Below are 21,131 nucleotides of genomic sequence, written 5' to 3'. Positions count from 1 at the left end.
CTCCTTCCATTCATCAAGTATAACTGTACCACAGGGATCTCATGCTGAGAGTAGATATACGGAAATACCCCAGATCCTTTTGGTGATAATAAAGAAGTTAAATCAGGAAGTAGTTGAGATCATAAGAATATCCGGCATACTTTTATCTCCAAGGAAAAACCAACATTTGGTTAAACCCAAAGAAGAGCCTTTCTTACCCATATTATGTAATTCTTGGTAAGTGATAGCTTACCAAGCCCTCTTAATAAAAAAGTTTGTCCTTAGCCCTACTTTTTCTCAAATACCTACAGGCATATGGCAGCTGGTACCTCCATCACTGTTTAAAGGCTCACATATCAGTCAGGGAAACGAGGCTGAGGAAAGAGAGGAGCCTTGGGACCACACTGAAAAAACTGAAGAGGAGCCGGTCTCTGGCAGCTCAGGAAGCTGGGACCAGTCAAGCCAGCCAGTGTTTGAGAATGTGAACGTTAAATCTTTTGACAGATGTACTGGCCACTTGGCTGAGCACACACAGTGTGGGAAGCCACAGGAAAGTACTGGGAGGGGTTCTGCTTTTCTCAAAGCTGTCCAGGGTAGCGGGGACACATCTAGGCACTGTCTACCTACCCTAGCAGATGCCAAAGGTCTCCAGGACACTGGGGGCACTGTGAACTACTTCTGGGGTATTCCATTCTGCCCTGATGGAGTAGACCCTAACCAGTATACCAAGGTCATTCTCTGCCAGTTGGAGGTTTATCAAAAGAGCCTGAAAATGGCTCAGAGGCAGCTCCTAAAAAAAAAAGGTTTTGGGGAACCAGTGTTACCTAGACCTCCTTCTCTGATCCAGAATGAATGTGGCCAAGGAGAGCAGGCTAGTGAAAAAAATGAATGCATCTCAGAAGATATGGGAGATGAAGACAAAGAGGAGAGGCAGGAGTCTAGGGCATCTGACTGGCACTCAAAAACCAAGGATTTCCAGGAAAGCTCAATTAAAAGCTTGAAAGAGAAACTTTTGTTGGAGGAAGAACCAACAACCAGTCATGGTCAGGTAAGGGTCAGTGATGCTGTAATTAAGGATGATTTATTCACAGATTAAAACTAGGATTATTTTAGCTGTTATTTTTGTGGTCTTCCCCTCCTTGATTATTAAAGTAATACATATTCACTATAGAAAATTAGGAAAGTACAGGAGAGTATGAAGAAGAAAAAAACTACCATTTTTTTTTTTTTGAGTTGGAGTCTCGCTCTGTCGCCCAGGCTGGAGTGCAATGGCGCGATCTTCGGCTCACTGCAATCTCCACCTCCCGGGTTCAAGCAGTTCTCCTGCCTCAGCCTCCCAAGTAGCTGGGATTACAAGTGCTTGCCATTACGCCCTGCTAATTTTTGTACTTTTAGTAGAGACGGGGTTTTACCATGTTGGCTAGGCTGGTCTTGAACTCCTGACCTTGTGATCTGCATGCCTCGGCCTCCCAAAGTGTTGGGATTACAGGCGTGAGCCACCACACCTGGCCAATCATCATTTCTATGCATACAAAAATACATGAAAAAATTTTTTGAACAAAATGAAGACTCTTCTGTGTTAAGTTTTGTTCCTCTCCCTACTTTATAGTTTATCTTAGATCATTTCTTAATAGATGACTTATTCTACCATAGATAAACCATAATTTATTTTTTGTTTAAATTTTTTTTTTTTTTTTAAAGACAAGGTCTCGCTCTGTCACCCAGGCTAGAGTGCACCGATGCCATCTTGGGTCCCTGCAGCCTCCACCTCTGGGATCAAGCGATTCCCCAACCTCAGCCTGTCGCAATAGCTGGGACCATAGGTGCACGCTACTACGCTGAGCTAATTTTTATATTTTTTGTAGAGATTGAGTTTCACATTGTTGCCCAGGCTGGTCTCGAACTCCTGTACTCAAGCCATCCACCTACCTTGTTCTCCTGAAGTGTTGGCAATGTAGGCATGAGCCAACACGCCTGGTCTAAAAATTATTATTATTTCTGAAAGGTTAAATTTTTGAATAGGTAACAATATTCACACGGCTCGAAATTCAAAAATATATAAGTAAAAAGTTTTAACTTTTCTCCCTATCACCCAGCCAGCCAGTTCCCCTCTCTGGACTCAAATTTGTGTTACTAGTTCTAGTGTATCCTTCCAAGATACTTTATCTGGTACAAGCAGAATACATTTTCTTTTCCCTGCCTTCTTTTACACAAATGATTTACACATTATTTTCTACTTTTTTCATTTAATATCCTAATGAGATCATTACATAACAGTATATAAAGAATTTCTTCATCTGTTTTTTTTTTTTTGGATGTGAAAAATACCATGTGTGGATTAGTCAGAGTTTACTGTTACAGATAGTAAAATGTCCAGAAGACATTTCATCAACATGGAAGATATTTGTATTATATGATAATTTTCTGTAGCTGTAATTGGTGGACCAAAAAATGTATTTATAATTTCATTAGCTGTTGCCAAATTGCCCTCCATAGAGATCATATACATTTACATTCCCACTGGCAGTGTATGAATACTAGTTTCTCCATACCCACAGTAATGCAGTATTGTCAGACTTCTTGATCTTTGCCAGTCTGAGAGATGAAAAATGGCGTCTCAGTGTAGTCTTAATTTGCATATCTCTTACTATTTGTGAGGCTGAACTTTTTTCTCACATGTCTAAGACCCATTTGTATTTCCTTTTCTGTCTGTTAGATCTTATGATCATTTTTTCTTTTGATAATCTATTGGTTTGTGGATACCCTTTATATAGTAGAGAAAGTAGTCCTTTGTGATATGAAGTATGGATAGTTTCCCAGTTATTTTTTCCCATTACATAATGGTGTATATTTATTATTTTGCTTGTAGTGGTTTTGAATAATTTATTGAAACCAATCTTCATCTTCGTACTTTTAGTTTGCTCTTTTTGACGTAGCTAGATTATATTGTGTATGAAAGCTTATATCTTATTTTTCCCTTTGAATATTATAAAAGCAATAATATAAACTCTTTATATATAAATTGTAATTTTAAAGAGTATTCTGTTTTATGACTATACTGTTTTTTCTTGCTATTTCTGTTACCAGACTTTGACTTTTGGTTTTGTTTTACTATTATGTTATTCTGTCTTTCTTGTGTTATGATAAAGGTTCAAGAAATGGTAACTTTGAGGAGCTTCATAGAATAGAGAACATGGATTTGGAGTTGAGTTCTGATTTTTGTGTTTAAGTAATTTGTGTGTTTTTGAGCAAGTCACTTAACCTCTTTGAATCCCAGTTTCACGTCTATACAGTGGGAATAACAATTCCTATCTTTCGACAGTTATTTTAATGATTAAAGTGAATTTGTGTAAAATGTCTACTGCAATGCATAGCATAGGCACTGAACAACTGGTAATTCTCTCTAAGGGATCAAAGGTCATTCACTGGGGAGATGCCTCTAGGAATCATTATTTCCTAGTAACCATCTTCATTCACATTCTGGAAAGATTGTTGTCTAGGAAGAGAAGGCATTTTTATTTAAAGAAATTTTTTTTCTGAAGGTATATCAGCAAAGAAGGCATTTTTAAGAAATAGTTATTTTAGTGACTGGTTTCTTTTCCAAAGGAAAGTTACATGATGCTTATGATAAATGTTTAGTTTGTTCTTTCCAATTTGGAGATGCTGCTTCTTAAAATTAACATTAACTCCAAAGAGTGACACTTAGTGATTTATCGTAATTCAAGTTGTTAGCTTGAAAGATCCCAGGGGCCAGAGCTCTAGATCATAGAATTGTGTCAAGTTCTGTGTTGTGTCAAGTTTGAAAGTACTGCCTTTGCAGTAGCCTGGAAGAAGTCAAAATCTAGTGGATGGTCTTAATTAGATTGAAGTTCTTTGACTCTTAACTTCATGACCAGACCGCCAAATACTACAGGTAGTATTATCAGTTAATACTATTTGCTACAGTAAACTGAATTAAGCTAGCTTAATTAAAAAGAGGACTTGGCTAGGCAGAATGGCTAATGCCTATAATCTCAGCATTTTGGGAAGCTGAAGCAGGAGAATTCATTTGAGCCTGGGAGTTTGAGACCAACCCAGGCAACTTAGTGAGACCTTGTGTCTACTAAAATAAATAAATAAAAATAAAAAAAATAAAAGAGGACTTTATAAGGAAACGAGGTATCTCAGAAGTTTTTTTTTTTTTTTGAGATGGAGTCTCGCTCTGTTGCGCAGGCTGGAGTGCAGTGGCATAGTCTTGGCTCACTGCAAGCTCCACCTCCCGGGTTCACGCCATTCTCCTGCCTCAGCCTCCTGAGTAGCTGGGACTACAGGTGCCCGCCACCACACCCGCCTAATTTTTTATGTATTTTTAATAGAGAAGGGTTTTCACTATGTTAGCCAGGATGGTCTCGATCTCCTGACCTTGTGATCCACCCACCTTGGCCTCCCAAAGTGCTGGGATTACAGGCATGAGCCACCGCGCCTGGCCTCAGAAGTTTTAAAATAGAACTATAACCAGGCCCAAAGAAGGTACTGGGCATCTGATTTTTCTGTATCTCATGGTTATATTGTGTCTGCTTCATTTTTCTCCCTGCAGACTTGGCACTCTTTTGCTTTTGTTTTTCAGGTGTAGGTTGAAGACACTGATTCTATAGCTCTCAAACTTATTATGGGTTACAGGAGACTTAATCTCTCCCAATTCAAATTTTAAATTTTCAGGAAAGGATTTATGGCCCATTTGGTGTCAGTAGCCCAGTCAGCTGTGGCTTGACGGAGGTTACTTGTCAAATTGGCTGTAAGCCCACTGCTAATGGGAATGGGAGGGGTGAGGGACAGTCCTCAGTGAAAGCAGACAAGGCAGACAACCTAGTAAGCGTATAGACATTAACTTTAATAAAAAAATCACTTGGAGATGTTAAAAAATGCTGAAAAGTTTAAAGAATATTACCTATTTTTTGTATGGTTCAGATCATATTATTTTTGTATCTTTAATATCATGTAAACATTTTCTCATGTTAAATTATATATTTCACTTTTAATGGCTATATTATATTCCAGTTTATGAATTTACCATAATATTTTAAACATTTTTCTATTGCTGGATATTTCAGTTGTGATATCTTTCTATATGAAACTTTACTTTATTCCTCATCAGTGTACTTAGTCATGAGCCATAAAAATGATGGGTTAAAGAATTATGAACAAAAAGACTTGATATTTATTGCCAAATTGCTTGTCAGAAAGGCTGTTACAATTTGTGTTCTCTCCATTTGGCAATGTATGAGAATATCTAGTTCACTGAAGCCTTGCCAACAAATAATTGTACCTTTAAAAAACAAACTTCAACTAATTTTATAGGCAAATAATGAAGGTCCTATGATTGTAATTTTACCTCTCAATCTTTTGCTTTCAGGAAATGTGGGTAGAAAGAATTCGTTTGTTAAACATTTTCTATTGAACACAGCTTTGGTGGAGCTGCCTGTATTTGAGACTTCTTGGTTGATAGGGATAGCAAGAGAGTCTCAAAAATAGGGACTCAGAAAAACATTCACTTTGGGGCACATAACTTAGTCTATATTAAGGTTATTAAAGCTTTAGAATCAGATGATAACTGGTTTTTGGCATCACTGAGACAAGATAAAGTTGCTAATGAAGGCCTGTAGATCACCTTGAGAGCATTATGGCAAGGAGTTGGAAGGGGTAGTATGTTAATGTGGTTACTGCTTTTCAGAATCTGATACTTAATTTTTCAGTCCAGATATTGGAATTTTTTTTTTTTAATCAGAAATGACCAGATTGTGTGGGGTTGTGAGAACTGACTTTGATTTGCCAAACTTCACGCTGATGTATGTATACAAAATGACAATCTATTAATTTATTATGGAATAGAGACATTTTCAGTGACCAGAATACTCAGACCTGTATCTACTGTCTTCTAGAATGACAGTATCTGGAGGGTTGAAATAATCAGAAAATGGAATTTTTAAGGGATGGTTCAACTAGTCTGTGGAAAAACCTAATAAACTACCAGTGTCACACAATAGAGGACATTTCTGTGATGACCAGATGATTTATCTATTCATTTTCCCTTTTTTTTTTTTAAAGATGGAGTTTCACTCTGTCACCCAGGCTGGAGTGCAGTGACACGATCTCAGCTCACTGCAACCTCCACCTCCCGGGTTCAAGTGATTCTCCTGCTTCAGCCTCCCGAGTAGCTGGGGTCACAGGCACGCACCACCATGCCTGGCTAATTTTTGTATTTTTTGTAGAGATGGGGTTTCACGATGTTGGCCAGTCTGGTCTTGAACTACTGGCCTCAAGGCATCCGCCCCCCTTGGCCTCCCAAAGTTCTGGGGTTACAGATGTGAGCCACTCTGCCCAGCCCCATTTTCACTTTTAAGTATTAAAAATACCCTTTGATAATAATTCTTTGAATTTTTTTTAAGATTCAATGCAAACCATCCCTTCCTTATTAACATATTGTTTCTCCAGGAAGATGTCTTGATTAGGCCATAGCTTCCTTAAATTTTTATTTCTGCCATGCTTTCATGTTCACCTTGATTACATTTGGTAGTCTAAATTTTATTTGCTTATTTTGCTATCCTGTGTTCATATTCTGGAAGAACCTCACTTTATGTTCAGATTACTGCCATTGAGGTATAAATTTCTAAATTAAAATAATGTATTGAAATGAAGACGTTCTTGGGATTCTACATTGAAATGATTAGGAAGAGGATCATCTGAGTAAGCAATATAATAGTTTTTAGCGTGTGGATTTTAGAGTCAGGCAAGTCTCAGCTCTATGATTTTGACCAACTATATGACTTAAGGCAAATTATTTAACCTCTCGAAGTTTCACTTATTTTTAAAATAATTTAATGGTTTTTGCTTCTTAAGTTGCTTGTGAGAATTAAAGGAGATAAGGAATGTAAAGTGATTAGCACAGGCCTGGCACTGAATAGAAGCACAGTAATTTTGTTTGTTTGAGACAGAGTTTTCACTCTTGTCATCCAGGCTGGAGTGCAATAGCACGATCTCGGCTCACTGCAACCTCTATCTTTTGGGTTCAAGTGATTCTCCTGTCTCAGCCTCCCAAGTAGCTGGGATTAGAGGCGTGAGCCACCATGCCTGGCTAATTTTGTATTTTTAGTAGAGACGGGATTTCTCCATGTTGGTCAGGCTGGTCTTGAACTCCTGACCTCAGGTGATCCGCCCACCTTGGCCTCCCAAAGTGCTGGGATTACAGGCGTGAGCCACCGCGCCTGGCCAAAGCACAATAATTTTTTTAAACAATTACACTGAGAAGGTTTGAGATATGCTTTAGCCTAAGGCAGAGATGGAGGTGCCTTGTAACTAACTTACTAGTGCTTTGATTGCATCTAAAGACCAAGGCTAGTCATAAAATTCTGTTAAATGGACACTAGGTGTCAGCATTCTCTTTCTCTTTCTTTCTCTCTTTCTTTCTTTCTTTCTTTCTTTCTTTCTTTCTTTCTTTCTTTCTTTCTTTCTTTCTTTCTTTCTTTCTTTCTTTCTGAGAGTTCAATAAAAACCTTGTCACCCCTGAGTTCAAAGGAAGAGACAGGTTAAGTATTTATTGCTGTTGTATTTTAGTCCTTTGGTAGTTTGGTTAAGTCTTGTTTTTCATAATGACTATATTCCCTATTATTGTACAACTTTCCTTTTGACTGAAAACTCAACTATTCCTGATTTTTAAGTGTATTTCATCATTTACCTGAATGGTAGCGAGATTCATAAAGAGATGCCTAACTTGTTTAGGTTATTCATATCTTATTAGGAAACCTTGAAAACTTCAGCTGGTAGCTTTATGTCTAGTGGAAGAAGCCTCACAGCCCAGGCACTTCCTCAGAAGTCTGCCTAAGGCAGCAGTAGCTGCTTTTTCTGTGATCTTCTGTGCATGTATGTTTAATGAGTTGGTATTTGCATCAACTCTACCATTAATCAATGAAAATAATTTTTGAATCAATGAAAATAATCTTTGCTTATGTAGTCCCTATTCATTACATTTCTGAAAAGATAATCCTGTAGCCAGATACAAAAACCATAGTGGCAGATTTGTAGCAAAAAGAATCTTTGTAACCTTCCCTTTAGATGTCCTATGTTATGGCTTGGTTTTTCTCAAAGATCATAGATTGCAGTGTTTATCTCAACTCAGTATTTCCTTTGACAATTGAACTTTTCTCTATATTTTCCTTTCCCCCATGCAAACTTTTTGATTGTTTTTCTGAAATCATAATTCATTTGACTTACCAATTAATATTGATACAGGTCTTGCATGTTATGAAGTGCATTGTGTACATTATCTTGTTTAATTTTCACAACACTCTGTGAGGCAATTGTTAATACCCATTTTAAGATGAGGAAAGAGATTCAGATGTCATTTACCCAATCACAAAGTTAGTAAGTGATTTAGTTCTGATTTAAATACCAGTCTTCTGACTTTACAGGATGTGCTTGTTTTACTGACACTTACTGGCTTATGGAAAATATTTTCTTCTTATTGTTAATTGTTGAGGGAGAACATTGAACAATTAAATTTTTTTAAAAAAGGAAGAGAAGCCAGTTCACCTGTGCCTGTATATTTAAGATACTACGTATTTCTTTGCAGTCTTCCCAAGGGATTGTTGAAGAAACTTCTGAAGAGGGAAACTCTGTACCTGCTTCACAAAGGTGAGAGATTATATGTTGCTATGCATTCTCCTCTGATGGTTGCCAGCATAAGGGAGATGAACCACATGAGTGAGACTGTACGTGGACAGCTTGCCAGAGAACTTTTAGCTCTTTTATAAGTGAAGACTAGGAGAAATTTTATTAGTATCTCTAAGTTCTCAGATGTGCATCTCATAGAAGCCCAGAATATTAAGAGCTGGAAGAGATCCTAGAGGTCATCTTGTCCAGGCCAGCTATCTTGGCATAAATCTCATTTACATTATTTCTGAAAAGCGGTCACATCCTGCAATTCTCTTAACTAATTACACTACTTTTCTATGCCAATTTGAAGGCTCTAGACTGATTTCTTTATAGTCCTTCTATTCTTAGCCCCTTTCTCTCTTTTCCCCAACTCTGCTTATGCTTATTTTATCTGTATATCTAAACCTTATACATCTTTTAAATTTACTCTTGAGACTTAACATCCTCTTCAAAGTCTTCGTATTATTCAGGCCACACAGGACCTGTATCACTCTCACTGTCTGTCCTGTGCCACTTTTAATCCGTTTGTGCCTCCTGTCTCCTGTAAAGGATGGTATTTGCATTACCTCCTCCATTGTTCTTGCTGATTGATTGATGGGCTTACCTTCTAAGTCTTCTTACTTTAATAATAGATAGCAGTTGATTAATTATAAACTGCACTATTAACTGGATCATGCTTCCAGTTACTTTCCACTTGCCCTTTTTATCTAGTAGTTGAGTTTTGAGACTTTCTCAAGAGCTTAATTTTGAACTGCATGACTGTTCTCCCATATGAGAGTTGAAGCCCACTTGCCATTTGCTGTAGTCAAGGTGGTGGTCTTTCTTAGGCTTCTGGTTGATAGTACTTGGTATTCCTTCCTGGGCTAAAGAATATGGCTTTGGTTTGATTTTCCTGCTGTTAAGACAGTTTTGGAAGTGGTTTTAACAGAGTATGCCTTTACTCCCTGTAGGCCTCTCTGCTTTATTGTGGTGAGCCTTGTGCAGAGCAGATGTAGGTTTTAATAAATGATTATACACTTTGTCACCAGGAGAGAGTTGGAATCGCAGGCAATGTGGTTTGACTTCAAATTGATTAGCCCATTTTATAAATGTCAGAAAATTGTTTTGTGATGGACCCTTTGAATAGAGCACTAATGTTACATGCAGAGTAAACTCTGTCTGGCTGGGGTTTATAACAAATGCTATGAGATGTTTTATTTAGAGAGAAATCACTTGTGGTTTTCTATCAGGATTTAGTTATTTATCATGAGTTCAGTTGTAGCTATTCTGTCTTCTCTGTGGTTCTTGGTTGATGTGAGGATTTTTGTTTTCAAGCATCCTCTTGCATACTTGATCAAACTAATCGTAAAGCCCTGTGAAGCATGAGGGGGCTAGCTCAGATGCTCAGATCAGCCATGTGTTCCTATGTCAGGAAGAGATTGCACTCCATGAGCAGTCAGGGAAAACCAGAAGGTTGGATGAAGGAAGCCATTCATAATTAAGTTTTTGTTAGAAAAGAGATTCAATTTATGTGGGCAGATTTTTGCTGTAGGGCAGTTTGGAATTGTTTTTTATTTTTGTTGCATGGAAAGCAACATCTTGAGATAAAGAGGAGATTTAACTGCAAAAGGAGGAGAAAGTGTGTTGTCAGAAGACTCTCTGTGTCTTCTCTTGTCAGTTTACAAATCTCTAGCCTTCAGAAGGCGGAGATGGAGGCTATAAAACACCTTTGACATCCTTATATTGGAGTGGAGTTTTTGCCTTCTCTGATATTCACAGACAGTTCTTACCCTTCAACCTTCCTTTGTGAAAACTCCAAAAGGGAATTTGTTTTCATTCAGTGATTTCACTGGAACTGAAGTTGTAAGCATATTTATTTTCCATATTTCTGGCCTAGAGTTTTCAGTACTGATTCCTTGCTTTCCTGTTGTGCTTTTGTGGTATTAGGCAGCAAGTATCTGTGATTACCTGTGGCTTTGTGAGTGACTCACCATTGCTTTTGGCTCTATGTTCTGATTTATTTTACTGGGAATTCATTTGGGATTTGGTTCTCTTTCAGTGTTGCTGCTTTGACCAGTAAGGGAAGCTTAGTCCTTATGCCAGAGAGTTCTACAGAAGAAATCACTGTTTGTCCTGGTAAGTACCCCACTGTGATTTTACTGAATTTCTGATACCTATTTACCTTTTCATGCCTATTAATTTTCCTCTGACTCTTCAAACCTACTCTCTGGAGGTTTGTATGTAATTGATACGTGTATGTACATGTCTCAACACTCGTATACGTATACACATATAGGTGTTTTTAATGGCCATTGGCTTTTATTCTCAATCTTTTCTCTCCTTAGGGGTAATTTAGTTTTGAAATTAACATGACTTTTTTGTCTTCTTGATTGTTTACAGGCCTCATCAGAGATGGCAGCAAAGCATCAGGAATAGCATTTGCTTAACTGTACATTCAGAGCCTTTTGTTATTTAATTTGTTTAAATTATTTTAAATTAAATTGTTTTAAATTATTTTGTCAGCCAGCCTGGAGTGCGGTGGTGCAATCATAGCTCACTGCAGCCTTGAACTTCGGGGCTTAAGTTCTCCCTCCTTGGCCTCCCAAAGTGCTAGGATTACAGATGTGAGCCACTGTGCCTGGACTTCACAGCCTTTTAGTAGTTAGTTTTTATATTGCCATTTGTTGGGGTCTTACTGCATAGGAGGTTCAGAAATTGAGTTTTGTGCATGTTCTGTCATTATTTTTAATCTTAGATTACTAAGATGCTTAACCTCGTTAAGTGCTTTAGTTTGCTTTTTGTTAATTGTAAAAATTAAAAGATAGGTACTTTGTTTTAGGCAGAAGAGATGCTCATTCAGAGTTGCACGTGGATAGATTTAGATATACAAAATAATGTAAAATGAACTAAGATACTTACCATCTAAGAAACTCCTGAATCATTGTATAATATGAAGCATTATTTTGTGATATGAACCACTACTTTCTAAGGAATTTGTTTTAGACTATATTTTCCTTTCTGGCTTTTCTGAAAAGATCATTAGCCTCATTCCTGTGAGATTGAGGGACTTCCTACTGATGTTTAACTTTGAACAGCAAGTATACAGATGTTGCCCTAAGTCACATCTGGTTTTCCCTCAGGTCTTGTATAGCCTATAAGGATTAGAAATAATCATAGTTTTCTTATTTTGGTTTCCTTCAATGTTTTTCCACAGAGACTCAAACTTAGTTTGCATGTAATCTAGGAAAGACCTATAAATATTTTTAAACATCTGGCAGTCTATCATAAAGGTCTTTATTTATTTTAAAAATTGAACTATGTTGGCTTTTTTCTTTTCTTTTTTTTTTTTGAGACAGAGTTTTGCCCAGGCTGGAGTGCAGTGGCGCAGTCATGGCTCGCTGACTGTAACCTTGAACTCCTTGGCTCAAATGATCCTCACTCCTCAGCCTCCCGAGTAGCTAGGACTACAGGCATGTGCCACCACACCTAACTAATTTTAAAAATTATTATTATTATTATTTTTTAGTAGAGACGAGGTCTTGGTGTGTTTCTCAGGCTGACCTTAAACTCCTGAGCTCAAGTAATCCTCCCGCTTTGGCTTCCTAAAGTGCTGGGGATTAGGCATGAACCATCGTGCTCAGCCTATGTTGGTTTTTATTGAAAGTGGCTCCTTAATTCATTTGAAATGTGTTTGGATTACTGCCTAACAATACCCACTAAGAGACTACACTACCGAGTGCTCAGATTTTGGCAGGAGCACTCAAGAATACTGTGCTACCTTTGTGAAAAGAAAGCTTTCCCCCTCTGTCTGGGACTACTGACTTCCTAGAAGGAAATCACTCAGTCTGTTTAGGATGATGGCGTGTGACATCACCATGGGATCTTGCAGGAGGAACCTGCAAATATATTGATCTTGAAAGGCCTAGTTAATGAGAGGGAAAAGCAGGCCCTTCATACTGAGGTTAGATAGCTTTTATGATCATGACTTGCTGTCATTAGCCTGCTAGTTAAGTCCAACTGTTTGCTGACATAAACCACTTCTAAATGAGATTGCAAAAGGTATTCATTACATTAATGTTCCTTTTGCTAAGAAAGTATAACTACTTCACCATGAAGCCAAACTCCTGGGTTTCTTTTTAAATATATAATTTAGAAGTTATATATATAAATTATCTGAAAAAATTTGTTCCAAATGGGTGAAACACATATTTAGTGTAGTAGTCTGTTACCTGTTTACTTTTGTTTCATATTTCTGACAGTTCAGGAGTCTAATATTTAAGATTACAATATCTTTTTAGTGTTACTCACTTAGTTGAAGAAGCAGGATTATAGCCTTATGCCTACATTTTGCATGCTTCCAGCATTGCTTATTTCTGAGAAGCTAATGCCCTCTTAGTTGGACATTTCAGCCATTCACAGAAAGCATAATTGAAGACTTTTTATTATTGCAGTAATCTAAGCAGTGAATGGTTCTTACTTTTAAATATGCTGAATATCTTTTTGAAAATACCTTTAGGGAAAGTTGACAGGATTTTGAAGTTTATGTGCTGTAAGCCTTTTTCCAATAAGGTGTGTGTGTGTGTGTCCAGTTTTCAAAAAAATTTGTGATGTATTAAAATATAGTTAATTCTAGAAATGTATTTAATCCTTTCTTAATGATTCAGAAGATACATTAGAAACTTGCAGATGCCCTATTTGCCTGACATTGGCCATTTATTGTTTTGTGAAGCAAAGTGCTAATTAGAGGTACAACAGGTATAGTGTCAGATAACAGAGAACTTACTGGATTTGCATTCTGAAATAAATTTCTGGTTTTAGTTTGGGTTTCTGTAACAAAATGCTCTAGACTGAGTGGGTTATAAGCAACATAAATTTATTTCTCACAGTTTTGGGGGCTGGAGAGTCCAAGATCAAGGAGTTGGCAGATTCAGTGTCTGGTGAGAGCTAGACAACTTCCCGCTGTGTCCTTACATGGTGGAAAGAGGGTGAGAGAGCTCTCTGGGGTCCCTTATAAAAGGGCACTAATCCCATTCTTTTGAGATGTTCATGACCTAATTACCTTCCAAAGGTCACATTTCCTAATATTATCACATTAGGGGTTGGGATTTCAACATACGAAGTTTGGGAGGTACACAAACATTCAGTCTGTAATGTTTCTTTTCCAGATACATTGGTGGTTTTGAAAGATAATTACTATTTTTTTGTTGTTGTTATATTAAGTGATATGTGTCTACAGCAGAAGTTGGCAAACTTTTTTTTTTGTGTGTGAGACAGGGTCTCACTCTGTAACTCAGGCTGGAGTGCAGTGGTGTGATCATAGCTCATTACAACCTTGAACTCCTGACCTCAAGTGATCCTCCCGCCTTGTCTTCCCAAAGCATTGGGATTGCAGGCATGAGTGACTGTGCCCAGCCAAACTTTTTAAAAATAAAAGACTAGATAGGAAATATTTTAGGCCCTGTGGGCCATATAGTCTGTTGAGGCTATTTGGTTCTGCCATTTTAGTGCAAAAACAGCCATAGACAGTACATAGATGAATGAGCATGGCTGTGTTCCAATAAAACCTTACTTAGAAAAATAGGCGGCTGACAGGATTTGGCCCATGAGCTGTATCTAGTTTTCTGGCCCCTGAACTAGACTACAAGGGACCCCGTCTTAGATTTTCATATTACTGATAGCGAGTATAATGCCTGGGACTTGATGTTCAATTATTTGTTGAATTAATAGATGCTGCTTAAAGAATATATTAAAGAAAGACATATCTTTGTCTAGAATGTATATTCTATTTCTGGTCCCAATTTCTGTTTTTGCTAATCATCTCTTTAACCTCAGCACTAACATTGGCAGGTTCTTGTTTTCTGTCAAATCAGTATACTTTAAAACTAGAATTACAGTGGAAATAAGCCTGTTGATCAGTTGGTCAATGAATAAACAAATTGTGATATATCTATACAATGGAATGCTACTCAGCAGCAAAAAGTATGAACTATTGATATTATGTGACGACATGGGTCCATCTCAGACACATTATACTAAGTAAAAGAAGCTGGACACAAAAGACATGTGATTCTATTTATATGACAGACAAAATTATAGGAACATAAAGTAAACTGGTCATTATAAAGAGTTCATTGCAGTGACCAAAGAGGTAGGAGATTGACTGCAGAGGGGTACAGAGAACTTCTTGGGGTGTTGGAAATGTTTTATATCTTGATTATCGTAGAGGTTACATGGTATAAATGGTAGTATATAAATGGTATACATTTGTCAAAACACATTAAACTGTATACTGAAAATGTATGAATTCTGTTATTTGTAAATTATGCCTCAGTAAAGCTTTAAGAAGAAACAAACTAGATCTATTAATATATTGCCACCACAGTATTGTCATATCCTAAACTTTAGGTGAAAATAGGCATGTTTGTTTTTTTAATTATGAAAACACAAAATGAAAATTAATGGGATTTTAACTTTTTTAAATTACAGAGACACAGCTAAGTTCCTCTGAAACTTTTGACCTTGAAAGAGAAGTCTCTCCGGGTAGCAGAGAGATCTTGGATGGAGTCAGAATAATAATGGCAGATAAGGAGGTGAATATTTTCCTCTATATTTTTTCTCAGTGGTTTCTTTCCGTTGGCAGTCCTCTCTCTGATGCAACGTTGATATTGGCTGAAAAGATTTAGGTGGCAGGGGGTTTTCGTTTTGGGGGCCCTTATGTCAGAGAGAGATTTTTATAGTTAAGATTAGTTCAGCATTGTTTCTAAAAATAACAGTAGTTACCATTTCTTGAGTACTTTTGTATACATTATTATTTCTATTAGAGATGGGGAAACGGAGGCTTAGGATGTTTAATTTGCTCTAAATCATACTACTAATAATGGTAGAAATATAATTTGAACACGGGTTTGAATCCAAAGTTATAGGGCATTTTTTATTATGTACCAATAAGTAACAGAGACAAACAGTCTTGGAAAAAATTACTATATTTATATTATGATGTATACATAACTTTCAGCCCTAATTTGATCAGAAATGCAAAGTCAAGATAGCTGTCTGATAAAATAAATCTATTTGCATCATTACCTTTCCTCACTTTACATATCTGGCAGTAACCATAAAGCTGATTGATACAGGTTCATACTTCTGATTAAGATTCTCGGTGTGTATATTTTTCCTTTTCTTTTTTTTTTTTTTCCTTTTTTTTGGGATGGAGTTTCACTCTGTTGCCCAGGCTGCAGTGGCAGTGGCACGATCTCGGCTCACTGCAACCTCTGCCTTCCTGGTCCAAGTGTTTCTCCTGCCTCAGCCACCCGAGTAGCTGGGATTACAGGTGCACGACACCACGCTCAGCTAATTTTTATATTTTTAGTAGAGACGGGGTTTCACCACGTTGGCCAGGCTGGTATTGAACTCCTGACCTCAAGTGATCTGCCCACCTTAGCCTCCCAAAGTGCTGGGATTACAGGCGTGAGCCACCGCGCCCGGTCCTCAGTGTGTATTTTTAATGTTGAGTCTAACAAAACAGTTTACCTGGAATTCCTTTAAAAATTTTTAAATCTTAAAAATCTGTTGCTGTCACAAGCAACCTGAGAGTTAGCCAAATTCCTCAGTAGAAATAAAGATTTTGGTTACATTGGTGTATACTTTCTTATCCTGCGGACTTTAAGAAAGGTTCCTTTTTGGCCGGGCGCAGTGGCTCATGCCTGTAATCCGAGCACTTTGGGGGGCTGAGGCAGGTGGATCACGAGGTCAAGAGATTGAGACCATCCTGGCCAACATGGTGAAACCATGTCTCTACTAAAAATACAAAAATTAGCTGGGCGTGGTGGTGCGCATCTGTAGTCTCAGCTATTTGGGAGGCTGAGGCAGGAGAATGGCTTGAACCTGGGAGTTGGAGGTTGCAGTGAGCCGAGATCGCGCCACTGCACTCCAGCCTGGCAACAGAGCAAGACTCCGTCTCAAAAAAAAAAAAAAAATGAAAGGTTCCTTTTTATATTCTGGAATTTCGTTTTTTTTCTCCTCAAGGCAAAGTCTTGCTCTTGTCTGCCAGGCTGGAGTGCAGTGGTGCGATCTCGGCTCACTGCAATCTCCACCTCCCGGGGTTTTAGTGATTCTCATGCCTCAGCCTCCCGAGTAACTAGGATTACAGGTGCCCGCCACCATGCCCAGCTAATTTTTGTATTTTAGTAGAGATGGGATTTTACCATGATGGCCAGGCTGCTCTCAAACTCCTGACCTCAGGTGATCCACTAGGCCTCCCAAAGTGCTGGGATTACAGGCGTGAGCCACCGTGCCCGGCCTGGGATTTTTAAAAAACAGTTTTTACAATAGAAGTTAGATCCTCTCCCTGGTCTCTGCGCTGCAGGTAACTGGGTAAATATTCTGCCTTCATGAATCATGCACACTACCTGGTTCTCTGGAACCTGATCTGTCACAATTGACCAAGATTCCCTAATGCCAGTGGTGGTAGGAAAGATGATGACACTCCCTGCTGCAGAGTGACTGACGACAGATCCTGCTCCATAATGTCAAAATGGCCTCTGGATTGTTTTCTCAGGAAGAAACAGAATCTTCTAAATGGGAATGAGGGAATAGAATATTATTACCATAGTCATCCTAACATACAGAAGAAGCCCTTAGTTAAGGCTGATTTCATACCCATCCATGACTGCAGACGAGACTGTTCTTTGTTTGGGTCAAAGAGCATGAACCCTGTTTAGAATTTATGGTGTACATGTCTGTGCTACTATATATCAAATAGATGGAATCATAATAGCCTTTCTAACATTGAATGTCCTCTTTTTGGTGTTGCTGTTTGCTGATATCTGTGGATGTCTCTAAACAGTCTTAGAAGTTTCCATTAAAAGGGTGCAGCACACCAACATGGCACATGTATACATATGTAACAAACCTGCACATTGTGCACATGTACCCTAAAACTTAAAGTATAATAATAATAAAATTTAAAAAAATAAATAAATAAAAAAATTTTTAAAAAAGGGGAAAACTGGAGTTTTAACTACTAGACCAAGATTACACATTAAAAGAATGACTACATAAATAAATATAGTAGGAAAATATTAAAAAAAAAGTTTCCATTAAAAGAAGTTAGATATACTGTAGATTTTAAATCATGTACTAGTTACAAGTCACTTATTAGACAGAATGGAACATTTTATGTGCACAAAGATAGTATAAAGGGTGCGGACTCTTGCCATTGGGATCTGTGTAGGTCATTTGTCCTAAAATTTCTTGTTTACTGGAAGGTGGTATGGTGTAGTACAAGGAGCTCGAGCATTGCAATTAGAAGACATGGCTTTAAATCCCAGCTCCACCATGTTTTGAATGTTGTGCAAATTAATCACTTTATTCATTCACTAGGCAGCTATTTATAGTTTGTATACTTTGTGCCAGTCATTGTTTTAGACTCTTGGGATACAAAGATAAATAAGAAAAACAGTCCCTGCACTCAGAGGGTTCTGGTAAGGGAGGAGACAGACATATAAACAGATAATTATAATGTGGTCTGACAAAGGTAATGATGGATTCCTAGGGCATTAAGGAAGCACAGAAGAGAAATGCTTTTCTGAATTTCAGTTCTTCATATGTAAAATGGAGGCAGAAATACCTATTATACTCTGTTGGTTTGCAGGTGAAATTAGATAAAGAATATAAAACACGTGGCAGAGATTTGTCACAAGTAGAAGTATCATGTAGAAAGTCATATTATTTTACTGCTTTGTAATATATTACTGTTTATTAGTTTACTAATGACAGAGAATTGCTCAATAGTGTTTGAGGTATTTGGAAGTACCCATGGCATAACTGTATGTAGTCCCTCTTGATTTCTGACAATAGTCAACTTTCTTTGGAAATAGTGTTTCTGAATATCTTGCCTGAGAGTTTCCCTTAGTTTGGAGTCTTAGATAAATATCCTGTTCTCAGAAGAGCTAATAGAAGTTATTCAGAGTCCTCCAGAGGTAGTTTAGTCAGTTAAGTTTTTCAGTAAACTATGTTAAGAGTCATGTGGTGAGAAGGGGAAGATCCAGAACAAGGAGGTTTCTAAGCTACACATAATTGGGTGGGGGAGGGATGGAGAGTTTAGTGATTTGCAGGACATGCTTTTGTTTTCACTGGGTTCATTTCTCTTGAAGTGAGGTGTATTTTTTTTTTTTTGAAGTCTGAAGTTAAGGACCAACAACCTTTAAGATGTCGAGATTCAGTATCTAAGTACCTCTTTTGAAAAATAGTTGTATAATTTTTTTTTTTTTTTTGAGACGGAGTCTCACCCTGTTGCCTAGGCTGGAGTGCAGTGGCGCAATCTCGGCTCTGCAAGCTCCACCTCCTGGGTTCACGTCATTCTCCTGCCTCAGCCTCCCGAGTAGCTGGGATTACAGGCGCCCACCACCACGCCTGGCTAATTTTTTGTGTTTTTAGTAGAGACGGGGTTTCACCATGTTAGCCAGGATGGTCTCCATCTCCTGACCTCATGATTCACCCACCTTGGCCTCCCAAAGTGCTGGGATTACAGGCGTGAGCCACCGTGCCTGGCCGAAAAATAGTTGTATAATATTTTAAAAGAAGTAGAAGGGGAGCGGGGAGGGATAGCATTAGGAGATACACCTAATGTAAATGATGAGTTAATGGGTGCAGCACACCAACATGGCACATGTATACATATGTAACAAACCAGCACGTTGTGCACATGTACCCTAGAACTTAAAAAAAAAAAATATATATATATATATATATATATAAGAGAAGTAGAAGCAACTCTGCAAAGAAATCCCTGACTGCATGGTCCTAATAAAAGCTGCTTTGCTTGCCTTTTTCCCCCTTGAGGTTCTTCCCTGGTAGTTAATACTTAAATAGACTTTTTAAATGATGCTGGGAAAAAATACCTTATTTTAACATAAAAATGTTCAGAAACCTTCAGGGTTGCCTATGAACAGTGGTTGGAAGTGGGCTTATATTCATAATAAGACAATTGACTACTCCCTGTTGAATACATTAATAGTTAAAGGTACATTCTCTGCATTGTATAGAGCTGTGGTGAATACAAAGGAGTATAGTGCTCAGTGTGGGCACCAGTGACACATTTGCGTCATGTAACATTTCTGTGCTTAGTGAACTTTAGAAGGCCAAGTAACTGCCCATTCACCACCAACTTTAAGTAATTAAAGACTACTTGCAAATTTTAGGGTATATTGATCCCCTTTACCCCACTGCCATCCTTCTGCTCAAACGGCTTTGCTATTTGTCTTTTCTTTTTTGAGGCCGGGTCTCCCTCTGTTGCCTAGGCTGGAGTGCAGTGGTAGGATCTTGGCTCACTGAAACCTCCGCCTCTTGGGTTCAAGCGATTATCCTGCCTCAACCACCTAAGTAGCTGGGACTACAGACATGCGCCACCACCCCTGGCTAATTTTTGTATTTTCAGTAGAGACAGGGTTTTGCCACATTAGCCAGGCTGGTCTCAAACTCTTGACCTCAAGTGATCCATTCGGCTTGGCCTCCCAAAGTGCTGGGATTATAAGCGTGAGCCATCGCACCTGGTGATTTTTCTTTTGTTTTCTTTTCTTTCTTTCTTTTTTTGGAGGCAGAGTTTTGCTCTGTCACCCAGGCTGGAGTGCAGTGGCGCGATCTCGGCTCACTGCAGCCTCCGCCTCCCAGGTTTAAGCGATTCTCCTGCCTCAGCCTCCTGAATAGCTGGGATTATAGGTGCGTGCCACCACGCCCAGCTAATTTTTGTATTTTCAGTAGAGATGGGGTTTCGCTATGTTGGTCAGGGTGGTTTTGAACTCCTGGCCTCCTGTGATCTGCCTGCCTTTATTGCGGGATCTGGCCAGCAGCCCGCAATGCATCGGGGCTCTTTCTTTGTTTCTAGGCAGATCGGCAGGTTGAGAAATAATAAACACACACAAGATAGTGAAAGCTGGGTCCGGGGCGGGTCACTGCCTTCTGGTCCTGCGGTGCCAACAATGCACTGGATATACCAGCATTTATTAAGTTTAGTGAGGGCGGGGGTAGGTTAGTGAGGGATTTAGGGCCATTTGATTATGAGGTGAGATGGTCACATGGGGATGAAGTAATTCTTTAACATAACATTTGTATGTAGAAGTACAGTACATTTCTATGTAGAAGTACAGTATACAGAGATAAGAATTTACAATATAGTATGTGCCTCAGTAATTTCTAACAGAGCCTTAAAACAGAAACACAATCTTTCCATAACCTATGATTAGCAAGATATTAATCAGCAGTAACAATTGCAACAAAAGCTGGTTACAAACAATCCATGGAAACAGGATGTGAAGCTAGACAACTGGTTAGACCAGAAATTCTCAGAAGGGAGTATGCCTTAACCCTAAAGAGGCCTATCAGAGCCGTGGCAAGATGAGGGCGTTGATAGCCCTATCTTATCAATATGGACAGGCACCCACCCATGCATCCGTTTATAGGCTCCCCACAAGGGTCGCATTCCATTC

General features: G+C 38.4%; 1 protein-coding gene across 7 annotated transcripts in view; it reads left to right on the top strand.

The window, feature by feature from the left end:
* The window catches only part of UIMC1 (ubiquitin interaction motif containing 1), a 115,824-nt gene that overhangs the window by 55,520 nt on the left and 39,173 nt on the right, over window positions 1–21,131 (top strand). For 5 of the 7 annotated variants that reach the window (XM_008958133.6, XM_055113044.3, XM_003806848.7 and 2 more), the window contains 4 exons: window positions 291–1,027; window positions 8,585–8,646; window positions 10,706–10,782; window positions 15,133–15,236. In XM_008958133.6, the coding sequence (XP_008956381.1) occupies window positions 291–1,027; window positions 8,585–8,646; window positions 10,706–10,782; window positions 15,133–15,236 (980 nt within the window). The remainder of the gene's footprint in view (window positions 1–290; window positions 1,028–8,584; window positions 8,647–10,705; window positions 10,783–15,132; window positions 15,237–21,131) is intronic. The other 2 variants (XM_063604303.1, XM_063604302.1) reach the window with 1 other exon arrangement.

The sequence above is a fragment of the Pan paniscus genome, chromosome 4 (genome assembly GCF_029289425.2).
Source record: "Pan paniscus chromosome 4, NHGRI_mPanPan1-v2.0_pri, whole genome shotgun sequence".
NCBI classification, from domain to species: domain Eukaryota; kingdom Metazoa; phylum Chordata; class Mammalia; order Primates; family Hominidae; genus Pan; species Pan paniscus.
Note: the sequence above shows the minus strand (reverse complement) of the source record. Positions and strands in the feature narration are given on the sequence as shown.